We start from the raw sequence: 19,715 nt of genomic DNA on the forward strand, positions 1-19,715 counted from the left end.
CACTTTCCCCACTTCTGTCACGGGGAAGACTGAAGCAGGGGCAGGTGCGGCTGGCCTGCTGCCAGCCTGCCCACAGCCAGGCTGAGATAGTTAACCAGCATCCCCCATCCCATTTATCTCCCAGGTGGCTGGCAGAGGAGGCCGGCCTGCCCAAGTCTGCCCCCAGCCAAGCAAGGAGGGGTGATAAACATTTGTCAACTCAGAAGTGTCCACGCAGGGTGGACAGGTCAGATGCTACAACTGCTCGCTGCGGTTGGGGCGGGCGAGATTCTGAAAGCAGGCGCTGACACTGTCTAAAGCTGGCAAACGGCAGCGGAACCCCCACCCACCCCGCCCTGACTCCAAGTCCAGTGCTCTTTGCCCCGCCAAAGCGACTGTTCCACAATCAGCACGGGGGCGCGGAGCCTTTAAAGGCGCCGAGCGCCACCTCGTCCCGGCGGCTCCAGTTCCTGGCGACAGGGCTCGAGCCAGGTCTAGCGCGGGCGAGGGCCTCCTCCAGCAACACCCCCAAACCGAGTGTGGGAGCTCCGGGGCCCCCAGCAGGAACCCTCCCCCCTCCCTCCGCTTCGGCCCGGCCGGGGCGCGCAACCTCGGATCCCGCGCTCCCCGCCCGGAGCATCCCGGGCGGGGCCAGGGGCGGGGCGCAAGCGGCCCTGCCTCCAGCCGGCTCGGCGCCCGCCGCGCGGCGACCATGGGGGCGCGGCTGGGCCGGCGGGCCGGGCCCGAAGCGGGCTCGGAGGCTGGGGCGGCGGCGGGGTGCGGGCCGGCGCCCTATGAGCGCCGGGTGCGCTGGCTCCGCGAGATCCAGTCCACGCTCCGCGAGCGGCGGCCAGAGCGCGCCCAGCAGCTGCTGCGCCTCCTGCGCCAGGTGAGAGAAGCAGCCAAGCAGCCGGCCGGCCGGCCGGGGCTGGAGACCGAGGAGGGGCCGGGAGGAGATGCGGAGCTGGCCTCGGGCGCGCGGGCCGGGCGGGTTCCGAGGGGAGGGGACGACTGGCTTCAGGGGGTGGGGGTGTTGTCTGGGCCGGAGGGCGAGGGAGGGAAAGCAGTCAGCTAGAGTTGTGGGGTCGGGGGGACTGTGAGTGTGGAGGGGGTCCCATGACTGTATGCGTCTCTGGGGTTTGAGGTCAGTTGTGGGTGTTGAGGGTGCTCCCAAGCCTGGAGCTATGAGTCCACATTCAGGCCCTGCCAAGAAAGGAGGGCGGCTGGGAAGAGGGCAGGTGGGGGTGAATCATCTTGTATTGAGGGACAATGGGAAGAGGATGGTTCCCCCCTCCAGGGTGAAGGGAGGCGCTGCACCGGACCCCGGAGCAAGGACCTGGGGAAGGGACAGCCCAGCTGGTCAGCGGGTGCAACCTCTCCACGTCAGCTCAGACAAAGCCACAGCACACAATGCCCATCCTCCTAGCAGGCAGCTCTCGCCCATTGAGTACACACACCTGGCATCTGTACATCACAACATCACATCACGACGGGCGGGGGCTCTGGTTCCACATACACCAGGTACCTGAGTCCCATATCCCCAGCCCTGGGTTGCCTTAAGAGACATGAGTTCTGATCCCAGCATCACTACTGAGCAAGCCACTCCTCTCTCTGCCCACATCCCTATACCCTGCAGCAGCTGCCACCACAATCTGCCCCATCCTGTAAGCCGAAATCAGCTGTGCCGGTGGTCTTTGACCTGCAGGTGGATGATTGGGAAACTGAGGCTTGGAGAAAAGCAGTGAGCCTAGGGCCACAGAGCAAATTGGGGGCCAGCCAAGGCTAGAGCTCACCCTCCAGTCTCCCAGCTCTGCTCCTCCTGCTGCACTGGGTTTCATTTCTCTGGGCTCAGCAGGCTGGAAAGGTGGGGCTGGCCCTTTAAGAGGAGCTGTCCACATCAGCAGAAGGCAGGCTGCAGTCTGGGACCCTGACTGGGTCAGCCCAGGCTCACCAGCCATCCTTCCCTTCTACTGGATCCTCCCTAGCTGTCATCTCCAACTTGAGCCGTGTTTAAAATGCAAACAACAGAGCAGCACAAATCAGCCAGAGACTATTCAGAGGCACTATCTCTGTCCAGCATGGCGTCTGCAGCCCAAGGCACCAGCTGGAAATTTTAGCTGGGGAACGAGCTAGGTTGCCCACTGGTGTCCCAAAGGTTGGAATTTGAGGCCCAGTGAGGGGCCTGTCCTGCCCCATAACCTTCAGGGACTCTGCAGTTATTGACCTTGGTCATTCTGGCCTGGCCTGGCCTACTGTGCCCTGGGCTTATACACAGAACATGTTACTCCCTGGCTTGGGGAGGGCCCACATGGGGTCTTGAGGCCCCTCCTGGCTGTGCCTGTCCCATCAGCTTGTCGGCATATCCTCTAAACGGACTCCCTAAAGGACACCACACCAGGCCTATGGGAATAACAGGAGGAAGAGGCTAAGGGGTGAAGGCAGGAAGGCCAGGGCAGGCCAGGGACCTGACGGTGGGATCTGTGTGAGGGGTGGGAGGCTTGGAGGCTGGACAGGAAGGCTGGTGGGCGAGAGAGGGTGTGAAGGCCAGGCCACGGGGAGTTCTGAGACTGCAGGCTGTGTGCGAGTCTCTGCCATCACACAACCTTGAGAGCATTTGGTTTCCACTGAAGGGGTTAAGGGGTCAAGTGTGTGTTTCATAGAGCTGGCTCTGGCAGCATTAGGGTGGACGGGAAGGGTATCAGGAGGCCGGGAGCCCCGGGAGGAGGCTGTGAGGGGATGAGGCCTGAAGCTCCTTGAGCAGTGGGTTGGGGTGGGGAGAGCTGGGCAGAGGAGGGATGAGGGAAGAGTGTGGGGTGATTCCTGGGCTCTGGCCCAAGTGCCTGGGAAGATGGGATGGTGGCACCCTTTACTGAGCGGAGGCACAGGAGGCGAGACACACCCAGTCTGAGTTGCCTTTGTGTCGTATGAGCTGAGAGAGAGAGAGTTCCACCCTGACAGGAACAGTCTGGACCCGTCAGCAAAGAGGTGGCAGCCGCAGCTCAGGAGTGCTCGGGGATAGGTGGATAGAGGCAGAGGGCCCAAAGGGAATGAGGAGGGCAGGGGCATTTGGGGATCATCAAGGAGCCCCAGAGAATCCCCCAGACAAGCCCAATCCCAGAGGAGCCAGGGGGCCTTAGCAGAACGTTTCACCTCCAGGGAACCAGTCTAAGGGTTCCCAGACCCACTTACCGCCTCCCTGAGGCCCCCGATGCACCGACCCTCTGCTCATCCAAAGGGTCCACCTGCCCCGGACAGTTGGCCCATCGCCACTGTGGGGAGGGCTCCAGCAAGCCTCAGGGGGGAAATGGAGAGAGGGGAACGGATGTGAGAGCCTCTGGCTGGCTGGGATGGGGGCTAGGGGAGGGAGGCCTCGACCCCTGGCTCACTCCACTCTCACTACCTGCAGGACCTGGGCCTTGAGGGGACCCTCCTCACAGACATCCTCTACAGGAATGTGGCCTTCCTCAATCTGGTGGACCCCATCTCCCACGACCTGCTTGTGAACCTGGCCCGGGACCTACAGTGCCCCAAGTCGGTGAGGCACGGGCCCCAGGCTGGGTAGTGTGGTTGACAGGCCAGAAGAGCCCAGAGCTGGGAGCTAGGATCTGGGCCCTCACCTGGTCTGCTGCGTGGCCTTAGGTGGGTCACTGTCCCTCTCTGGGACCTGATGCCATTTTCAGTGTATGAGGCTGGCCAGCAGCTGGAGCACATGGGAACTCTGCTTTCCCAGCCCTGGAAAGTCATCTGTTGGGTAGACCCGTTTCCTCTTTTTTTTTTTTTTTTTGGCCCTGCAGCACAGCATACAGGATTTTAGTTCCCTGACCAGGGATTAAACCTGTGCCCCCTGCAGTGGAAGCACGGAGCCCTAACCACTGGACCGCCAGGGAATTCCCTAGACCCGTTTCCTGAATTTCAGCACTGTGCGCCAGGCCCTGGGACCCAGGCAGGTAGTCGTATGGGGACCCTTCAGGATACAGGACATTCTGACAAATCCATTGATGTAACCAGGCTCCCAGCCCCTGAGTCCCAGAGCCAGAAGAGAGCGCCCTTGGCTGGAACCCCTGTCCACATGTTCCCACTGCGTCCCACAGCAACTCAAGCCACAAGAAAATCCCTCCTCGTGTTGAGCTGGCACCTGCCACCTGCAGCCTCGACTCCCCTCCTGCCACCGCGTCTGCCCAGAACACCTGTCCCCACCTGCTATGTTGGCACCTGCGGACGTCCTGCCATAAGCATGGAAGGTGCCGCACTCCTGACACAGCCTGTGGCCGGCCCCCGGCCCCCGGCCCTTTGTCACAGTGAGCCCCCGTGTGAAACAGGAATGCCCACTCTGGGCCCTGCCAGCTCTGAACTGCCACGTCCAGGTGCACTTGTCACTGAGGGGTCTCTGAGGCTAGCCTAGAGCCATCGCGGTGACCCCTGGGGCTTGCTGCCACTGTGTGTGCCCGCTGTTAACAGAGGGACTGGATAAAAGAATGTGCTGGGTGGTGGAGCGTGCTTAGTGCCAGCTTGTGGAAAGCAGTCCACCCCGCATCCTGCCCGAGCTGGGCCTCTGCAAGGGCCCACTTGGGAGCCAGAGAGAGCCAGGTGGTGGTGCTGGAAAATGGTAACCCTCCCCGCTGGCAGCCCAGACCCAGGCCCCACGGGTGCGGTCTCGCTTGGAGAGTGAGAGGAAGAAGAGCGTGCTGACCTGGCTTGTTCCTATTCCCTGGGGGTGGCGTCAGTGGAGCAGGGCTCCCTGGAGAGGCCTGGTCCTGCCTCCCCCTGTGGTGAGTCCCAGGGAGGCACCGAGGGTAGACAGGGAGCCAGCGGCTGATAGCCCGAGACTCTGGCCCAGGGCCTGAGGACAGGGAACAAGGGCCCATTGTCTAGGCTTCCTCCCGCCGGGCACCACGGGCCTCGGACCAGCCTGTCCAGCTCCCAGTGGGCAGCCTCCCCTGGCTCTGTGCCAGGCCACGGGGCAGGGGGGCGGGGGTGGAGGGGGAAAGCCAGTGGGCGGCTCAGTGATCCGTGATGAATGGCTGTGCGCATGCACACACTTGGGTCCCCAAGGCCTGGGGGCGCACAGGGCTCTGCCTCCCCTGACAGTGCTGCCCCCGCAGGACTATGAGCTCTGGAAGTCCTCGGACAAGACCTGCCGGCAGCTCATCTACCACCTCACCCCTCACTCCAAGTGGCAGCAGGGGTCCAGCCTGCCCCGAAGGAAGACCCAGAGCTGGTAAGGGAGCCCAGACACAGCCCAGCCGCCTGGCCCCTGGGGGTCCCTTCCCAGGCCTCTTGTCAACAAGAGCTGGGGCCTGAAATCCCACCCTGCAGGCCCTCACCCTTGGCTGCATCACAGCCCGTCACTGGCCGGTGGCAATGGAGGCGGATGCTCCCCAAGGCCAGCTCCTCTCCGTGTGACTGCCTCCTGCCATCTGCCTGTCCCTCAACGCCCCGCCTGTCACAGGGCCTGGCCCCCCTGGGGGCCTCAGCTGGAGTCAGCAGTCCCTAGGACAGGCTGGGAGGGAGGTGGAGTCTGGGTCATGATTCCCATTTTCCAGGGAAGGAAACTGAGGCCAGGGGAGGCAGAGTGTCTTGCCCAAGGCCACACTGCCCTGCTTCCTGAAGCCCTCTGGGGACTCTTTGCCAGGCTGCCTGAAGCTGAGGCCTCCACGGCCAGCCCAGCAGCTCACTCTGCAACGGGGTCCCCCTTAGTCACTCCATCACAACCTCGTGGCCACAAACTCAGCCTGGGAACAGGCCACTGGCACCTGGGCCCTGGTGCTCTCCCCTGCTTGCCCCCCAACCTCCTGCCCCCTCCCTCAGGCCTGGTGGCCCATGCTGAGCCTGGAGCCCATGGGGTTGTTCCCTGCCTTGGCAGGTGAGGGCCCTGGAGGTGTTCCCACCTCTGTCAGCCCCCAGGCAGGCCCATGTTCAAATGACAGGAGAGAACTAGAGGGGGTTCTGGGGGTAGTGGGGGACCCTCCTCAGTCTCTAAACCTCCCTTCCAGCTTAGGACACAGGGAGCCCTCCCCTAGGGCAGATCCCACCCACATCCCCCAACATGGCCCTCTTGCTTACCCTGGGCCTGTTCCCACATCTATCCTTATTCCAAAAGGGTCAACCTTAGAGGAGGCACGTGAAAAAAAAGCATGGGCTCAGGGGTCAGAACACCCCGATTTGGAGACCTGGCTCCCCCTTAGTGGTGTGTGACCGTGGAAGGGTCACGTCACCCCTCCAAGCACCCGTTTGCTCCTCTGCAGAATAGGATAATCATTCCCACCCCACTGAGTTGGCATAAAAATAAGAGACAACAGATGTAACAGGTGTGGTGATGCAAGCACACAGAGGGTTTTTGTAACATCTCATGGAGCCTTAATGCAAGTGCATCTAATCCTCACAGGCAGGTCGCCTCTTAACCAAAGGGGACTAAGGCTCAGAGCGATTCAGAGTATTGCCCGTGGCCACTCATCTAGAAAGTGGCCATCTGCAGGGCCTGGGCCTTGCTGCCCTGCGCTGCCCTGACGGAGGGGTCACTGTCTGAGGCAGGTGGGGCCCTTGCTCAGTCCCTCCCCACCCTCGACCCTCCCGCAGCCTCAAGAGCAACCTCCAGAAGACTCTGCCGGCGGGGGAGACCGTGAACCTATCGGGGATACCACTGTCAGTACAGGACGTGCAGCATATCATGCACTACCTGGGCAGCCAGGGCGCCAGGCTGGCAGTGCTGGACCTGAGCTTCACGGGGCTGAGTGATGAGCTGCTGCACCAGCTGCTGCCCAGCCTCTGGACGCTGCCCCGCCTCACCCAGCTTCTGCTCAACGGCAACCGGCTGACGCGGGCTGCCGCCCGTGAGCTCACTGAGGCCATCAAGGACACCACCAAGTTCCCGGTGCTGGCCTGGGTGGACCTGGGCAACAACGTGGATGTGGCCTCCCTGCCCCAGCCCCTGCTGGTTGGCCTGCGCCGCCGGCTAAGCCAGTGCACCTCGCTGCCCACCATCTACGAGAGCCTGGACCCAGAGCCTGAGGGTGGCGTGGCCGGGGCCACGGCCCTTGCCTCCACCTGGGGCTCTGCAGCTGCTGGGCCAGGGCCCGAGCCCCAGGCCTGCTGCACCAGGTGACCCGCCGCCCGCCCTGGCTCCTTCCTGACTGGCAAAGCACTCGAGCACGTGGGAGGGGGTGATGGAGGTGGAGTTACCCCCCAGGACCCAGATCCAGTGCACAGAGGAGGATGGGCTCATTGGAGACTGGATGGTCGGTCCAGGCTGGAGTCTCAGCCTTCCCTCAGCAGGCACCTACTGTGCAGACCCCACAATAAAGGCTGATGCCACCTCCACCTCAGCCTTTCTGCATTGTGGGCCTCAGGGCCACTGAGCACCAGCCCTGCGGCTGAGTTTGGGAGAAGGGGTGGCTGGGACTCAGGGGCCTTGCCTGCCCAAAAGGGAGGGACCAAGCTCACACTGATCTCCCCTGGGTGCTCCCTGGGCAGGGTTCCCATGGAAACCAAAGAAGGGGGGAGGGTCCGTCTGTGGTCGGGGAGTTAGAGGAGGCCTCCAGAGACCTGGCACTCACGTCTGGGCAGTGCTTGGGCACTTTGAGGAAGGAGCAGGGGAGGAGCAGTTTGGGAGCCCAGAGAGGAGCACAGGCTGCTGACCTCCCCACCAGGGCCCCCTGGGCTGGGCACGAGACTGTGCAGACAGGGGGCAAGGATCATTTCCCACAGGGCACAGCACTGCCCACCAGCCCTGGTACCCACCCCCCAGGCCTCCTGTACTTGGCGAGTGGGCAACTCCATGGGGTGGGGGAGGAGAGACATCAGGCCAGAGACAAAGAGCTCTGTGTTCCCTCCAGGCCCTGGGGGCCCACATGCAGAGTCCTCCCCCCATGCGGGACCCCAAGGGAGCATGCAGGGGTGAGGTGGGCACGGCCCACAGCGGTGGGGGGCCCCGGGGGAGAGCAGTACTGGAGCTGCCCCAGCAGGGAGCCGTCTCCTGTCTTCCCCAAGCAGCACAAGGGCAGGCTCCAGACCAGACACCACAGTCACCTCCCAGCCCAGTGTGGGGAGCTGGAGTTCAGCCCCACTAGGAGTTGGGCCAGGACAAGGAAGGAATTTCGAGGTGTCGGGTGGACTGAGGCTGCAGCAGGGGAGCCATGGCCCAAGGCTCCCCTGCAGCGCTGGGAGGTCAGGACTAGGGTAGCTGGATCCTGCAGCATGAGGAGAGACCCAGCAGCGGAGAGAGCCCCACAGGCCAAGGAGAAGGTGGGGGTCCCCCGGGCCCACATCCCTGGGCCCACCAGCTGACCTTCCCCCATAGCTCTGGCCCACAGGGGACTGTGAGTCAGCACTGATTACACACGTTCCCAGGCAGCCGGATGCACAACGGCCTCTTGGGACAGAAGGGAGATGGCCAAGAAGGGTGACGTCGGTCCCAGGACCAACAAGAGGCAGTGAGGAAAAGGAGCTCCTCTCCTGCGCTGCCTGCCAGCCCCGAGGTCAGGCCCTGCCGCCCTCACTGCTTTTGGCGGAACCCCTATCGGGAGAAAGCCAGAAAGGCATGAGGAGCACCTGGTTCAGCCCAGGTCTGCTTCCTCTCCGGCCCCCGGTCTCTCCTCTCCTCTGTCCACCATCCCTTCCAGCAATCAATGCTCCATCCTGGGGTCCTGGACCCTCCCTGGCCTCCTTGCTTTAAAGACATGAGCCTGCGCAGTGGCTTGGGAGCCACAGAAGTATCTCCCTGTGTCCCCTGCTCTGGGACAGGGGGCTCAGGCTCCCCAGGGGAAGGCAAAGCGGGTGGGGGTAGAAGGGGCCACAGAGAGGAGAAGGATGAGGAAGCCGGCCCAGGGCCGGGCAAGCTGATAAGCCCGTGTCCTGCAGCTCCCGGCTGGAGAAACGCCAAGCTGTCTGTGTCCCTCCTGCCCCTCGCTCCCTGCCCATCCCTGGCCCTCATCTGCCCACAAACCTTGAATGTGACGAACATGACCACTCAAAGAGATTCTTACCAGGATGGTGTGAGGACCTTGGCCGGGTGTTGCCAGGCGAGCTCTGGGAGAATCCAGGCGGAGACAGCTGTTCTCAAGCTCCCCGCCTCTCAGATGGATGCACGTAATGCACTGGCTGGGCCGGAGCATGAAACAGCTGGAGAGAGACAGGCTGCCCTTGTTCCCACGCAGGTGTCCAGGGCCCCTTTGGGGGGCCCTTACGACCACCAGCGAGGCTACTCTGCAGGCAGGGACACCCCAGTAAGTCACGCAGCCTGGTGGGCAGAGTGTGCCCTCCAGGCCGGCTCCAGCCGGAGTTCTAGACCAAGGAGGCGCTAGGTGGGCCTCGCTTGGGCCGGTCCTCTCCTAGGCCCAGTCTCGGAGGCAGATAGACCTGGCCTGGTCCCACCGTGTCACCTGCTGGTGGTGTGGTCCCCTCGGGGTCTGTTCCCTCATCTTGGGAACGAGGCTCACGAAGCCTCCCCTTATCCTGCTGGAGTGAGGCTGACACAAGGATTGGAAAGTGCCTGCCGCGTGGGGGGCACAGGGCAGATGCTCTGTAGTGTCAGTGGGGCCTCCACTCAGGGCTCTCTGGGTGGGAATGGCAGGAGCCCAAACCTCGGGACTAGACAGGGCTGAAGCCATTTATTTATTTAAGAGTGCTTCTGTAGCCTCTCTCGGGGCCAAGCACTGTTCCGATGGCTTTACACCCCTTTAATTCTCTTTGCACTTGTAGGAGGTGAGTGCTATTACCACCTCCGTTTTGGAGGTGAGTGAGCTGAGTCAGGGAGAGGTTGAGTGACCTGTCCAAGGTCAAAGGGCTAGAACTGGAGATGCCGAGAAGTGAGCCAGGTGGCCTGGCTGTAGTCTGGGATGCTAACCCCTGCCTGCTTCACCAAAATTCCTGCCAGGGGAATTCCACCAAGCCCTGCCAGAGGCCATTCGAGGCAGGAGACATCACGGTGGCCCTGCTGGCAGGTGCCCTGCAGTGGAGAGCGACCTCCAGCTGCACTGCCCTGGAACAAGACCAGGCAGGACCTCCCTGGCCTCCATTTCCTCATGTGCAAAATGGGTGGGGAGGGGAGCCCTCTTCTGGGATGGAAAGGGAGTGGTGAGGAGTGGGTTTGGAAGTACACGTCAGACTGAGCTCCACTCTGGGGTGTGGGATCCACGCCCACTTCCGGTGGCCTGGCTGGGACAGCTGCAGGTGAGGTGCCTTCACCTCCTCAGGTCTTGCTAGGATGTTGAGAGCATCAAAAGGAAAGATGTAGAAAAGATGCCTGTTCTCTGCAGGACCTCGGTGACCAACACTTGGGAACTTCTGTTCTGTCCCTGAAGGGAGGACATTTGAGTCCAGATAAAGTTCTTTAAGATATGAGTCTCCACAAAGGTCAGCCTCTGCAGACAGTCTTTTTGAGAATCCAGAATCTCAGATGACTGATCATCCCAGTGGCTGATATTAACCCAGCACAGAGGTTTTTCTCTAGGTCCTGGAGAGAAAGTAAAACATACTTCTTCCTCTTAGAGATAGTTGCCAACCAACAATGGAAAGCAGTATTTCCTTTCCCAGCTGTATACTTTAATTTTATTTTTTAAAAATAATACCGGGAGTTCCCTGGTGGTCTATGGTTAGGATTCAGCACTTCCACTGCTGGGGCCCAGGTTCAATCCCTGGTCCAGGAACTGAGATCCTGCAAGCCGCGTGGCGCGGCCAAATAATAATAATAATAACAACAACAATAATGATAACAATACCTTATTTAAAAAACAATTCTTCATTGTCATACAACTAAAATACAATTAAGTACACTTCCCTGGTGGTCCAGTGGTTAAGACTTGGTGCTTCCACTGCAGGAACTCGGGTTTGATCCCTGGTCGGGGAAGTTCCACATGCCATGCGGTACAGCAAAAAATAAATAAATAAAAAAGTTAAAGAAAAAAAAAACCCAATTAAGAGGACATCCCAAGTGTTACAAGTTGAAATTGTGCTACATGGCGCATTCTGACTTGTGTATAAATCCATGAAGTAAACGTATCTGTCACACCCAAAAGTCTCCTTGTGCCCCTTGGCAATGTCTCCCTCCCACCGTCCCTTTCCCCTCCTTCCCCAAGCAACAATTGACCTGCTTTCTGTCTCTATAGATTAGTGTGCATTTTCTAGTTTTAGATATATGGAATCATACAGGGTGTACTCTTTTTTATATGACTTCTCTCACTTGGCATAATTGAAGCTCCCACAGTGATGCATGTATCAATGGTCCCTTTTAATTGCTGAGTAGCATTCTACTGGATGGATGTACCACAATTCACTCACCTGTTGGTGGACATTTGTGTTGTTTCCAGTGTTTAGCTATTACAAATAAAACTGCTATGAATATCATGTACAAGTTTTTGCATGAACAGATATTTCCTTTTCTCTTGGGTAGTGATATCTCAGTGTGGTTCTCTCTTCTTGTAATATCTTTGCCTGGTTTTGGTGTCAGGGTAATGCTGGTCTCATAGAATGAGCTGAGACGTATTCCCTTCTCTTAAATTTTTTGGGAACGGTTTGTGTAAAATTGATATTATTTCTTCCTTAAATATTTGATAGAATTCCTCAGTGAAGGCACACAAGCCTAAGGTTTTCTTTGTGGGAAGGTTTTCAACTACAATTCCAATTTCTTTAATAAATGTAGGGCTTTTCAGGTTAGCTATTACTCCTTGAGAGAGTGTTTGTATTTTGGATCTTTCAAAGAATTTGTCCATTTCATCTAAGTTGTGGAATTTGTTGACATGAAGTTGTTCATAACATTCTCTCTCTCTTTTTTTTGGATGTGTTGCGCAGCTTGTGGGATCTTAGTTCCTTGACCAGGTATTGAACCCGGGCCCTTGGCAGTGAAAGTGCAGAGTCCTAACCACCGGACTGCCAGGGAATTCCCTGTAACATTCTCTTTTAATATCTGTGGAATCCGTAGCAGTCACCTCTCTCATCCCTGAGATTGGTAATTTTGTCTTCCTCTTTACGCGCCTCCCCCCCCCATTGCCTGAGCAGTCTGGCTAGAGATTTATCAATTTTATTCATCTTGTTAAAGAATCATCTTTTGGTTTCACTGATTATTCTCTATAGTTTTCTATTTCATTGATACCCACTTAGATCCTTACTTGTTTTCTTCCACTTACTTCAAATTTCATTGGCTCTTCTTTTTCTAGATTTTTTTGGGGGGGGGCAGCTTGTGGGATCTTAGTTCTCCAACCATGGATTGAACCCGGGCCACGGCAGTGAAAGCACAGATTCCTAACCACTGGACCGCCAGGAAATTCCCTCTAGATTCTTTTTTTTTTTTTTGGCTGCGTTGTGTCTTGCTGTGCGTGGGCTTTCTCTAATTGTGGCAAGCCGGGACTACTCTTCGTTGCGGTGCGCGGGCTTCTCCTTGCGGTGGCTTCTCTAGTTGCGGTGCACGGGCTCTAGGCACGCGGGCTTCAGTAGTTGCAGCATGCGGGCGCAGTAGTTGTGGCGCACGGGCTCTAGGGCTCACGGGCTTCGGTAGTTGTGGTGCATGGGCTCAAGTAGTTGTGGCTCACGGGCTTCAGTAGTTGTGGTGTATGGGCTTAGTTGCTCCGTGGCATGTGGGATCTTCCCGGACCAGGGATGGAACCTGCATCCACTGCACTGGCAGGCAGATTCTTTTTTTTTAAAATAAATTTATTTATTTATTTATTTTTGGCTGCATTGGGTCTTCATTGCTGTGTGCGGGCTTTCTCTAGTTGTGGCGAGTGGGGGCTACTCTTTGTTGTGGTGCGTGGGCTTCTCACTGCGGTGGCTTCTCTTGTTGCAGAGCGCAGGCTCTAGGTGCGCGGGCTTCAGTAGTTGTGGCTCGCAGGCTCTAGAGCACAGGCTCAGTAGTTGTGGCACACAGGCCTAGTTGCTCCGCGGCATGTGGGATCTTTCCAGACCAGGGATTGAACCCGTGTCTCCTGCATTGGCAGGCGGATTATTAACCACTGTGTCGCCAGGGAAGTCCCATGAAATCTTCTTGTCTGATAGTAATATAGCTGAGATCATTGACCTGAGACCTTTCTTTTTTCCTAATATAGGTGTTTACTGCTACTTAAAAAAACAAAAACAAAAACGCACAATGTACAAGCTGTGAGTGGAGTTTATCCAGTGTTTTACTGAGGACTGTAGCCCGGGAGAGAGCCTCTCAGATAGCTCAAGAAACTGTGCAGAAGAGGTAAGGGGAGAGGTCAGTATATATGTGATTTTGGCAAAGGGGGTAGGTGCAACCAAGCACACATCTCAGTAGAAGGTTGCTGCTAGTCACAAGGAATGCAAATCTTAGTTAATGATTTAGTGCTTTTCTAAGGGAAGATGCAAGAATCCAGGTTCATAAAAAATTTCTCCTGAAAATATCTAACTATCTTATGGTCTGTTCTGCCAGTTTTCCCAGAGCACGGAGTGCCTCATTCCTGATCTCTGCCCTGAACTCTTTTCAGGGTGTGTCGAAGGTCAATGGCTGCAGTGGCTTATATTCAATCCTTGTGGAGCCAAATGTCTAGTGACATTCTTTAGTGGGTAGTGCTATAAATTACTTCTCTAAGTTCTGCTTTAGTGGCATCCCACAAATTCTGATATGTTGTGTTTCCATTTTCAAGTCAGTACAGACTACTTTCCAATTTCTCTTTTGGTTTCTTCTTTGATCTATGGGTTACTTAGAAATGTGTTATTTTGTTTCCAAATATTTAGAGATTTCCCAAGGATCCTTGTGATAAATGATTTCTAATTTAATTACAGTGTGGTCAGACAACATAATATGGCTTGAAGTCTTTTGAATCTTGATAAATGTTCTGTGTGCACTTGAGAAGAATGTGTATTCTACTATTGTTGGGTGTCCTGTGTTAATCAAAGTCAAGTTGACTTACCACGTTGTTCGAGTCTACTATATCCTTGCTGATTTTCTGCTTACTTGGTCTATCAATTATTGAGAGGAGAACTGAACTCTGACTGTACTTGTATTTGTCTGTTTCTTATTTCTATCCATTTTATGTTTCATGTATTTTGAAGCTTTATTATTAGGTGCATAAATGTTTAAGATTGCTATGGCTCCTTGATTAACTGACCCTATCATCATTATGAAATAACCTTCATTATCCCTGAAACCTACTTGTCTGATATTAATATAGCTACTCCAGCTTTCTTTTGACTAGTGTTAGCAATGGTATTCTTCCCCATCCTTTTAATTTTAACCTATTTATGTCTTTATATTTAAAGTGTTTCTGGACTTCCCTGGCGGTGCAGTGGTTGAGAATCTGCCTGCCAATGCGGGGAACACAGATTCGATCCCTGGTCTGGGAAGATCCCACATGCTGTGGAGCAACTAAGCCCATGCACAACTACTGAGCCTGCGCTCTAGAGCCTGTGAGCCACAACTACTGAGCCCACATGCCGCAACTACTGAAGCCCGTGTGCTTAGAGCCCGTGCTCCGCAACAAGAGAAGCCACCACAATGAGAAGCCCGGGCACCGCAACGAAGAGTAGCCCCCACTCACTGCAACTAGAGAAAGCCCGTGCGCAGCAATGAAGACCCAATGCAGCCAAAAATAAACAAATAAATAATAAAGTGTTTCTTGTAGGTAGCATGTAGTTGGGTTTTGTTTTTTTAATCCAATCTGACATTCTCTGCTTTTTAATTGGAGTTTTTATACCATTTACATTTACTGTGATTATTGATATGGTTAGACTTAAGCCTATCATCTTGCTATTTATTTTCTATTTACCCCATCTGTTCTTTTAAATGTATTTATTTATTTATTTTTGTCTGTGTTGGGTCCTTATTGCTGCACGTGGGCTTTCTCTAGTTGCAGCGAGAGGGGGCTACTCTTCGTTGCGTGGGCTTCTCATTGCAGTAGCTTCTCTTGCTGCGGAGCACAGACTCTAGGCGTGCCGGCTTAGGTAGTTGTGGCATGCGGGCTTCAGTAGTTGTAGCTCGCAGTCTCCAGAGCCAGGCTCAGTAGTTGTGGTGCATGGGCTTAGTTGCTCTGTGTCATGTGGGATCCTCCCGGCCCAGGGCTCAAACCCATGTCCCCTGCATCGGCAGGCGGATTCTTAACCACTGCGCCACCAGGGAAGCCCCCATCTGTTCTTTGTTCCTCTTTTTCTTTTTCTGCCTTATTTTGGTATAATTATTTATTTATAAATCTCCTCTGTTGGCTTAACTCTTTTTATTGAAGTAAAATCCACATAATATAAAATTCTTCATGTTAACCATTTTAAAGTGTGCAATTGAGTTGTTTTTAGTACATTTTCCATGTTGTGCAACCATCATCACTATCTAATGACAGAACATTTTCATTACCCCAAAAAGAAACCCCATACCCATTAAGCAGGCACTCCGTATTCTCCCCTCTCCCAATCTCTGGCAATCACTAATCTGCTTTGTGTCTATGAATTTGCCTATTATGGACATTTCATATACATGGAAACGTACAATATGTGGCCTTTTGTGTCTTCTTTCACTTACCATGTTTTCATAATTCATCCATGTTGTAGCATGTGTCAGTAATTCATTCCTTTTAATGGCTAAATAATATTCTAATTGTACGGATATACCACTTTTGTTTACCCATTCATCAGCTGTTGGATATTTGAATGTTGGCATAATTCTTTGTTATTTTAGTGTTGCTTTGGGGTTTATATTATACATTTTTAAATTATCACAGACTTCAAGTAATATACCACTTCTAGTATAAGAAATTTACAGTAGTATATGTTTTCCCCTCTTGGCCTTTATGCTAATACTGTCATGCATTTTACTTTTACATGTCATAAGCGCCATAATACAATCTTCACTCGTTTGTGTAGATCCAGATTTCCATATGGTCTAGTTTTCCTTTTTCTAGAAGGATGTCCTTTAACATTTTTTGTATAGCAGGCCTCCTGGTGATGAATTTTTTTCAGCCTTTGTGTGTCTGAAAACATTTTATTTTGCCTTCATCTTAAAAAGATTTATCCCCCCCCAGGTATTGAATTCTAGATTGATAATTTTTTCTGTCAATACTTCGAAGTTGTTGCTTCACTGTCTTCATGTTTGCATGGTTCCCAATGAGAAATGTCATCCTTATCTTTGTTCCTCTAATATAACATTTTTTTTTCTCCAGCTGCTTTTTGGAATTTTTCTCTTCACCACTGGTTTTGAGTTATGATATATGCTTTGGTGTCGTTTTCTTGTGCTTGGAGTTCATTTAGCTTTTGGGATCTGTGGGTTTATAGTTTTCATCCAGTTAGGAAAGGTTTTGGCCATTATTACTTCAAGTACTTTTTCTGTCCCCTCATCACCTCTCCTTTGGGGACTCCAACTACCCATATATTAGGAAACTTGGAGTTGTCCCAAAGCTCTTTTCTTTTTCAAATTCTTTTTCTCTGTGTGTGTCTCACCTTGGATAGTTTCTATAGCTTATGCCTTAAAGTTCACTGAGCTTTTCTTCTGTAATGTCTAATCTGCTGTGAATCCCATCCAGCTATAGAAATTCAATGAGAAGTTTCTCTTTCTCTTTTCCTTCTCCTTTCTCCTTCTGTTACACCCCCTCATCCTTCTTTTTATTATTATTATTATTATTATTATTTTGGCTGTGCTGCATGGCTTGTGGGATCTCAGTTCCCCAGCCAGGGATTGAACCCAGGCCACGGCAGTGAAAGTGCTGAGTCCTAACCACTAGACTACCAAAGAACTCCCTCGTCCTTCTTTTTAGATTGTACATGTCTCTACTTAACTTTTTGAATATCTGAAAGAGTTAAAACAACCGTCTTGGGCTTCCCTGGTGGCGCAGTGGTTAAGAATCCACCTTCCAATGCAGGGGACACAGGTTCGAGCCCTGATCTGGGAAGATCCCACATGCCATGGAGCAACTAAGCCTGTGTGCCACAACTACTAAGCCTGCGCTCTAGAGCCCATGAGCCACAACTACTGAGCCCACCTGCCACAACTACTGAAGCCCACATGCCTAGAGCCCGTGCTCCACAAGAGAAGCCACCGCAATGAGAAGCCCACACACCGCAATGAAGAGTAGCCCCCGCTCGCTGCAACTAGAGAAAGCCCGCACACAGCAACAAAGACCCAACACAGCCAAAAATAAATAAATAAATTTATAAAAACAAAACAAAACAAACAAAAAACACAACCGTCTTAATGTCCTTCTCTGCTACTTCTAACATCTGTGTCAGTTTTGGATGTTTTGATTATTCTTATTACGGGTTGTGCTTTCCTGCCTCTTTGCATGCCTGGTAATCTTTGACTGGATGCCAGACATTGTGAGTTTTACTTTGTAGGGTGCTAGATGTTTTTATGTTCCTATAAATCTTTTTGGACTTTGTTCTAGAATACAGCTAATTGACCTGGAAACAGCTTGATCCTTTCAAGTCCTGTTTTTATGATTTGTTAGCTGGGTCCAGAGCAATGCTCAAACTAGGGCTAATAGTTCATTTACGAGGCGAGACTTTCCTGGATACTTGTCTTAAAATACATCATATTTTTGTATTATTCATGTTTAATGTTTTTTTATTGAATGTTTTAAAATTTTTAAAATGGTGCTTTGACATCTTGGGGCCTTGCTAATCCTGGAGAGACTGCCCCTCCTAGAGTTAGTTATTTCCTAGAGATAGTAAACAATTTGCCTGCACAGTATACCTTTCACATAAAAACTAACCAATCCAAAGTCTACCCGCAATGATCTTTAACTCTCACACACCAAGCCATTATCTGCCCTGCTATAAATCACCACAGGGCCAGGTACCACATAACTGTAGACTACCCCTATAGCTTAAAGCCCTCTGATTTGTTCAAATTATCCAACTCTAGACTTACTCAAACTGGCCTACGCTGCCTCACCCATGCTTTCCCCGTGGAAACCATAACAGAGGCTCTGGGCCATGCTCTCCTTTCACTCCTGCCTCTTGACCCACCTGATGTTTCCTCGTGTGACCCTGCATGGCATGGCATGCTCCCTACTCTTGGGAATTGTAATAAACTCTTCTTTCAAGGAAGTCATCTCATGTCTGTCACCTTATTATACCTGTTTAAAATAAAATTATTGGTATAATAGTCTATCCACTATCCTGTGAGTTGAGTTTTTCTCTGGCCATTGGGAAGGCACTGTTATAATCCTTTTTTTATTTATTTTTTAAAATTTTTTAATTTATTTTTAATTTTTTTTTATAATCCTTTTTGATGGTTCCTTCCCCATCCTGTTTCCTCACACTCGTATGCTGATCGGTATTCTAAATATTCAAGAGAGATCTTCTGCAGACCTCCTGGGTCCTCTGTGCAGCTTTCTTCTCCTGCTGTTCTGTCCTATGAACTCGAGCTGCCTCCTCAACCCAGATAGCCTGGTGGTTCCCCCTGTGTCATAGTCTGGAAACTCTCACAAGGCAGTAAGCCCACCTTATTTGTTTCCCATCTCTCAGGGATTACTCTCCTTCAATGTCCTGAGTTTTGATTTTTTTTTCAGGTATGAGGGTAAGTCTAGGCAATTACCTCCGTCTTGGCCAGAAGCAGAAAAAATCCTGTGTGCTTTGACTTTATTTTTTTAAAAAGGTTATGAAATACTCAGCAGGTGAGTATAGAAGCTGAGACAGTATCAATGAATCAACTGAGTCTAAACCCTCCCTTGTATAGATAACAAACCAGAGGCTTAGACAGAATTGGTAGTGGAGGTAGTCAGAGCCAGAATCCATTTCTTAAGTCTTGGTCTAGTTATCTTTCTATGACATCATCCTTTGTTCTGTATCTTCTTTACCTTGCCAAGTTGTTTTCAATTTTAAAGTAGTATATTTTCCAAGAAAAGACATGTTTTTTAAAAAGAGAGAACGTGGGGCTTCCCTTGTGGCGCAGTGGTTGAGAACCTGCCTGCCAATGCAGGGGACACGGGTTCGAGCCCTGGTCTGGGAAGATCCCACATGCCGCGGAGCAACTGGGCCCGTGAGCCACAACTACTGAGCCTGAGCGTCTGGAGCCTGTGCTCCGCAACAAGAGAGGCCGCGATAGTGAGAGGCCCGCGCACCGCGATGACGAGTGGCCCCCGCTTGCCACAACTAGAGGAAGCCCTCACACAGAAACGAAGACCCAACACAGCCAAAAATAAAAATAATAAATAAATAATAAATTAAAAAATTAAAAAAAAAAAAGAGAGAACGTGCTTAAATATTCAGACCTTCATATGATCTTGAGACTGCCCCTTCCCAACTTTGGCAAAAAGTTGGATGTGTACTCTCTAGAGGGGGTTAGAAGGTTTCTGGACTAGGAAGCTTTCCCAGAGACCTGGAAGATGAAGTGAATCTGGACATGAATGCTGAAAATCCCCAGTCCTCTTCCCCTACTGAGCTCCCAGTAGGCCAGCAGTTCAAGGTAAACCCACCTGACAAGACTGAAGGTTTCTCCAAGGAATCTGACCAGCCCAAGAGGAAAGTCCTAAAGATATGGACATTGGAGATTTACTCAAAAAAGTTCAATCAGGTCACCTTACAAACATATATTCTTTTTAATACCCTGCTCTTAAATGTAAGTAGACTACCAATGATTGCCAGGCAGCTAAGGAAAGTCTATAACATGAAAGACTAAAACAGAAAGGAGTAAGAAAACATCACGCAGGAGATGAAAGTTTCAACACAGCATATTAATTAACGTCCTCAGAGACAGGAAGATATTGCAACCCTGGAATGAGGTCCTATTTTTTTTTTTGCCCGTGCTGCACGGCATGTGGGATCTTAGTTCCCCAACCAGGGTTCGAATCCGTGCCCCCTGCAGT

General features: G+C 52.6%; 1 protein-coding gene and 1 long non-coding RNA gene across 3 annotated transcripts; both read left to right on the top strand.

Annotated features, from left to right (window-relative positions):
* Positions 1–377: 377 nt before the first annotated feature.
* On the top strand, positions 378–7,296 carry LRRC75B (leucine rich repeat containing 75B). 2 transcript variants are annotated; one of them, XM_082416356.1, is made up of 5 exons: positions 378–868; positions 3,386–3,514; positions 3,830–3,922; positions 5,082–5,197; positions 6,556–7,296. In XM_082416356.1, exons 1-5 carry the CDS (start codon positions 692–694, stop codon positions 7,079–7,081), a joined length of 1,041 nt encoding a protein of 346 aa, XP_082272482.1. In that variant the 5' UTR covers positions 378–691; the 3' UTR covers positions 7,082–7,296. The 2 variants fall into 2 exon arrangements, with proteins under 2 accessions (XP_082272482.1, XP_082272481.1); XM_082416355.1 differs by lacking the exon at positions 3,830–3,922 and having other exon boundaries at positions 386–868.
* Positions 7,297–8,961: 1,665 nt separating this feature from the next.
* Positions 8,962–19,095, top strand: LOC309639328. Its single transcript, XR_014251599.1, has 2 exons — positions 8,962–13,162; positions 14,188–19,095. It is a non-coding gene; the product is annotated as an uncharacterized lncRNA (long non-coding RNA).
* Positions 19,096–19,715: the final 620 nt, after the last annotated feature.

Source organism: Balaenoptera physalus (assembly GCF_965194825.1).
Source record: "Balaenoptera physalus genome assembly, chromosome: 12".
NCBI lineage: Eukaryota > Metazoa > Chordata > Mammalia > Artiodactyla > Balaenopteridae > Balaenoptera > Balaenoptera physalus.

Excerpts from the sequence above, each read along its gene's own strand:
- LRRC75B (XM_082416356.1), top strand. The coding sequence starts at position 692 with ATGGGGGCGCGGCTGGGCCGGCGGGCCGGGCCCGAAGCGGGCTCGGAG. Across the intron at positions 3,515-3,829 it reads ACCTACAGTGCCCCAAGTCG|TGGAAGCACGGAGCCCTAAC; the intron begins GTGAGGCACGGG and ends TGCCCCCTGCAG. Across the intron at positions 3,923-5,081 it reads CGCCAGGCCCTGGGACCCAG|GACTATGAGCTCTGGAAGTC; the intron begins GCAGGTAGTCGT and ends CTGCCCCCGCAG.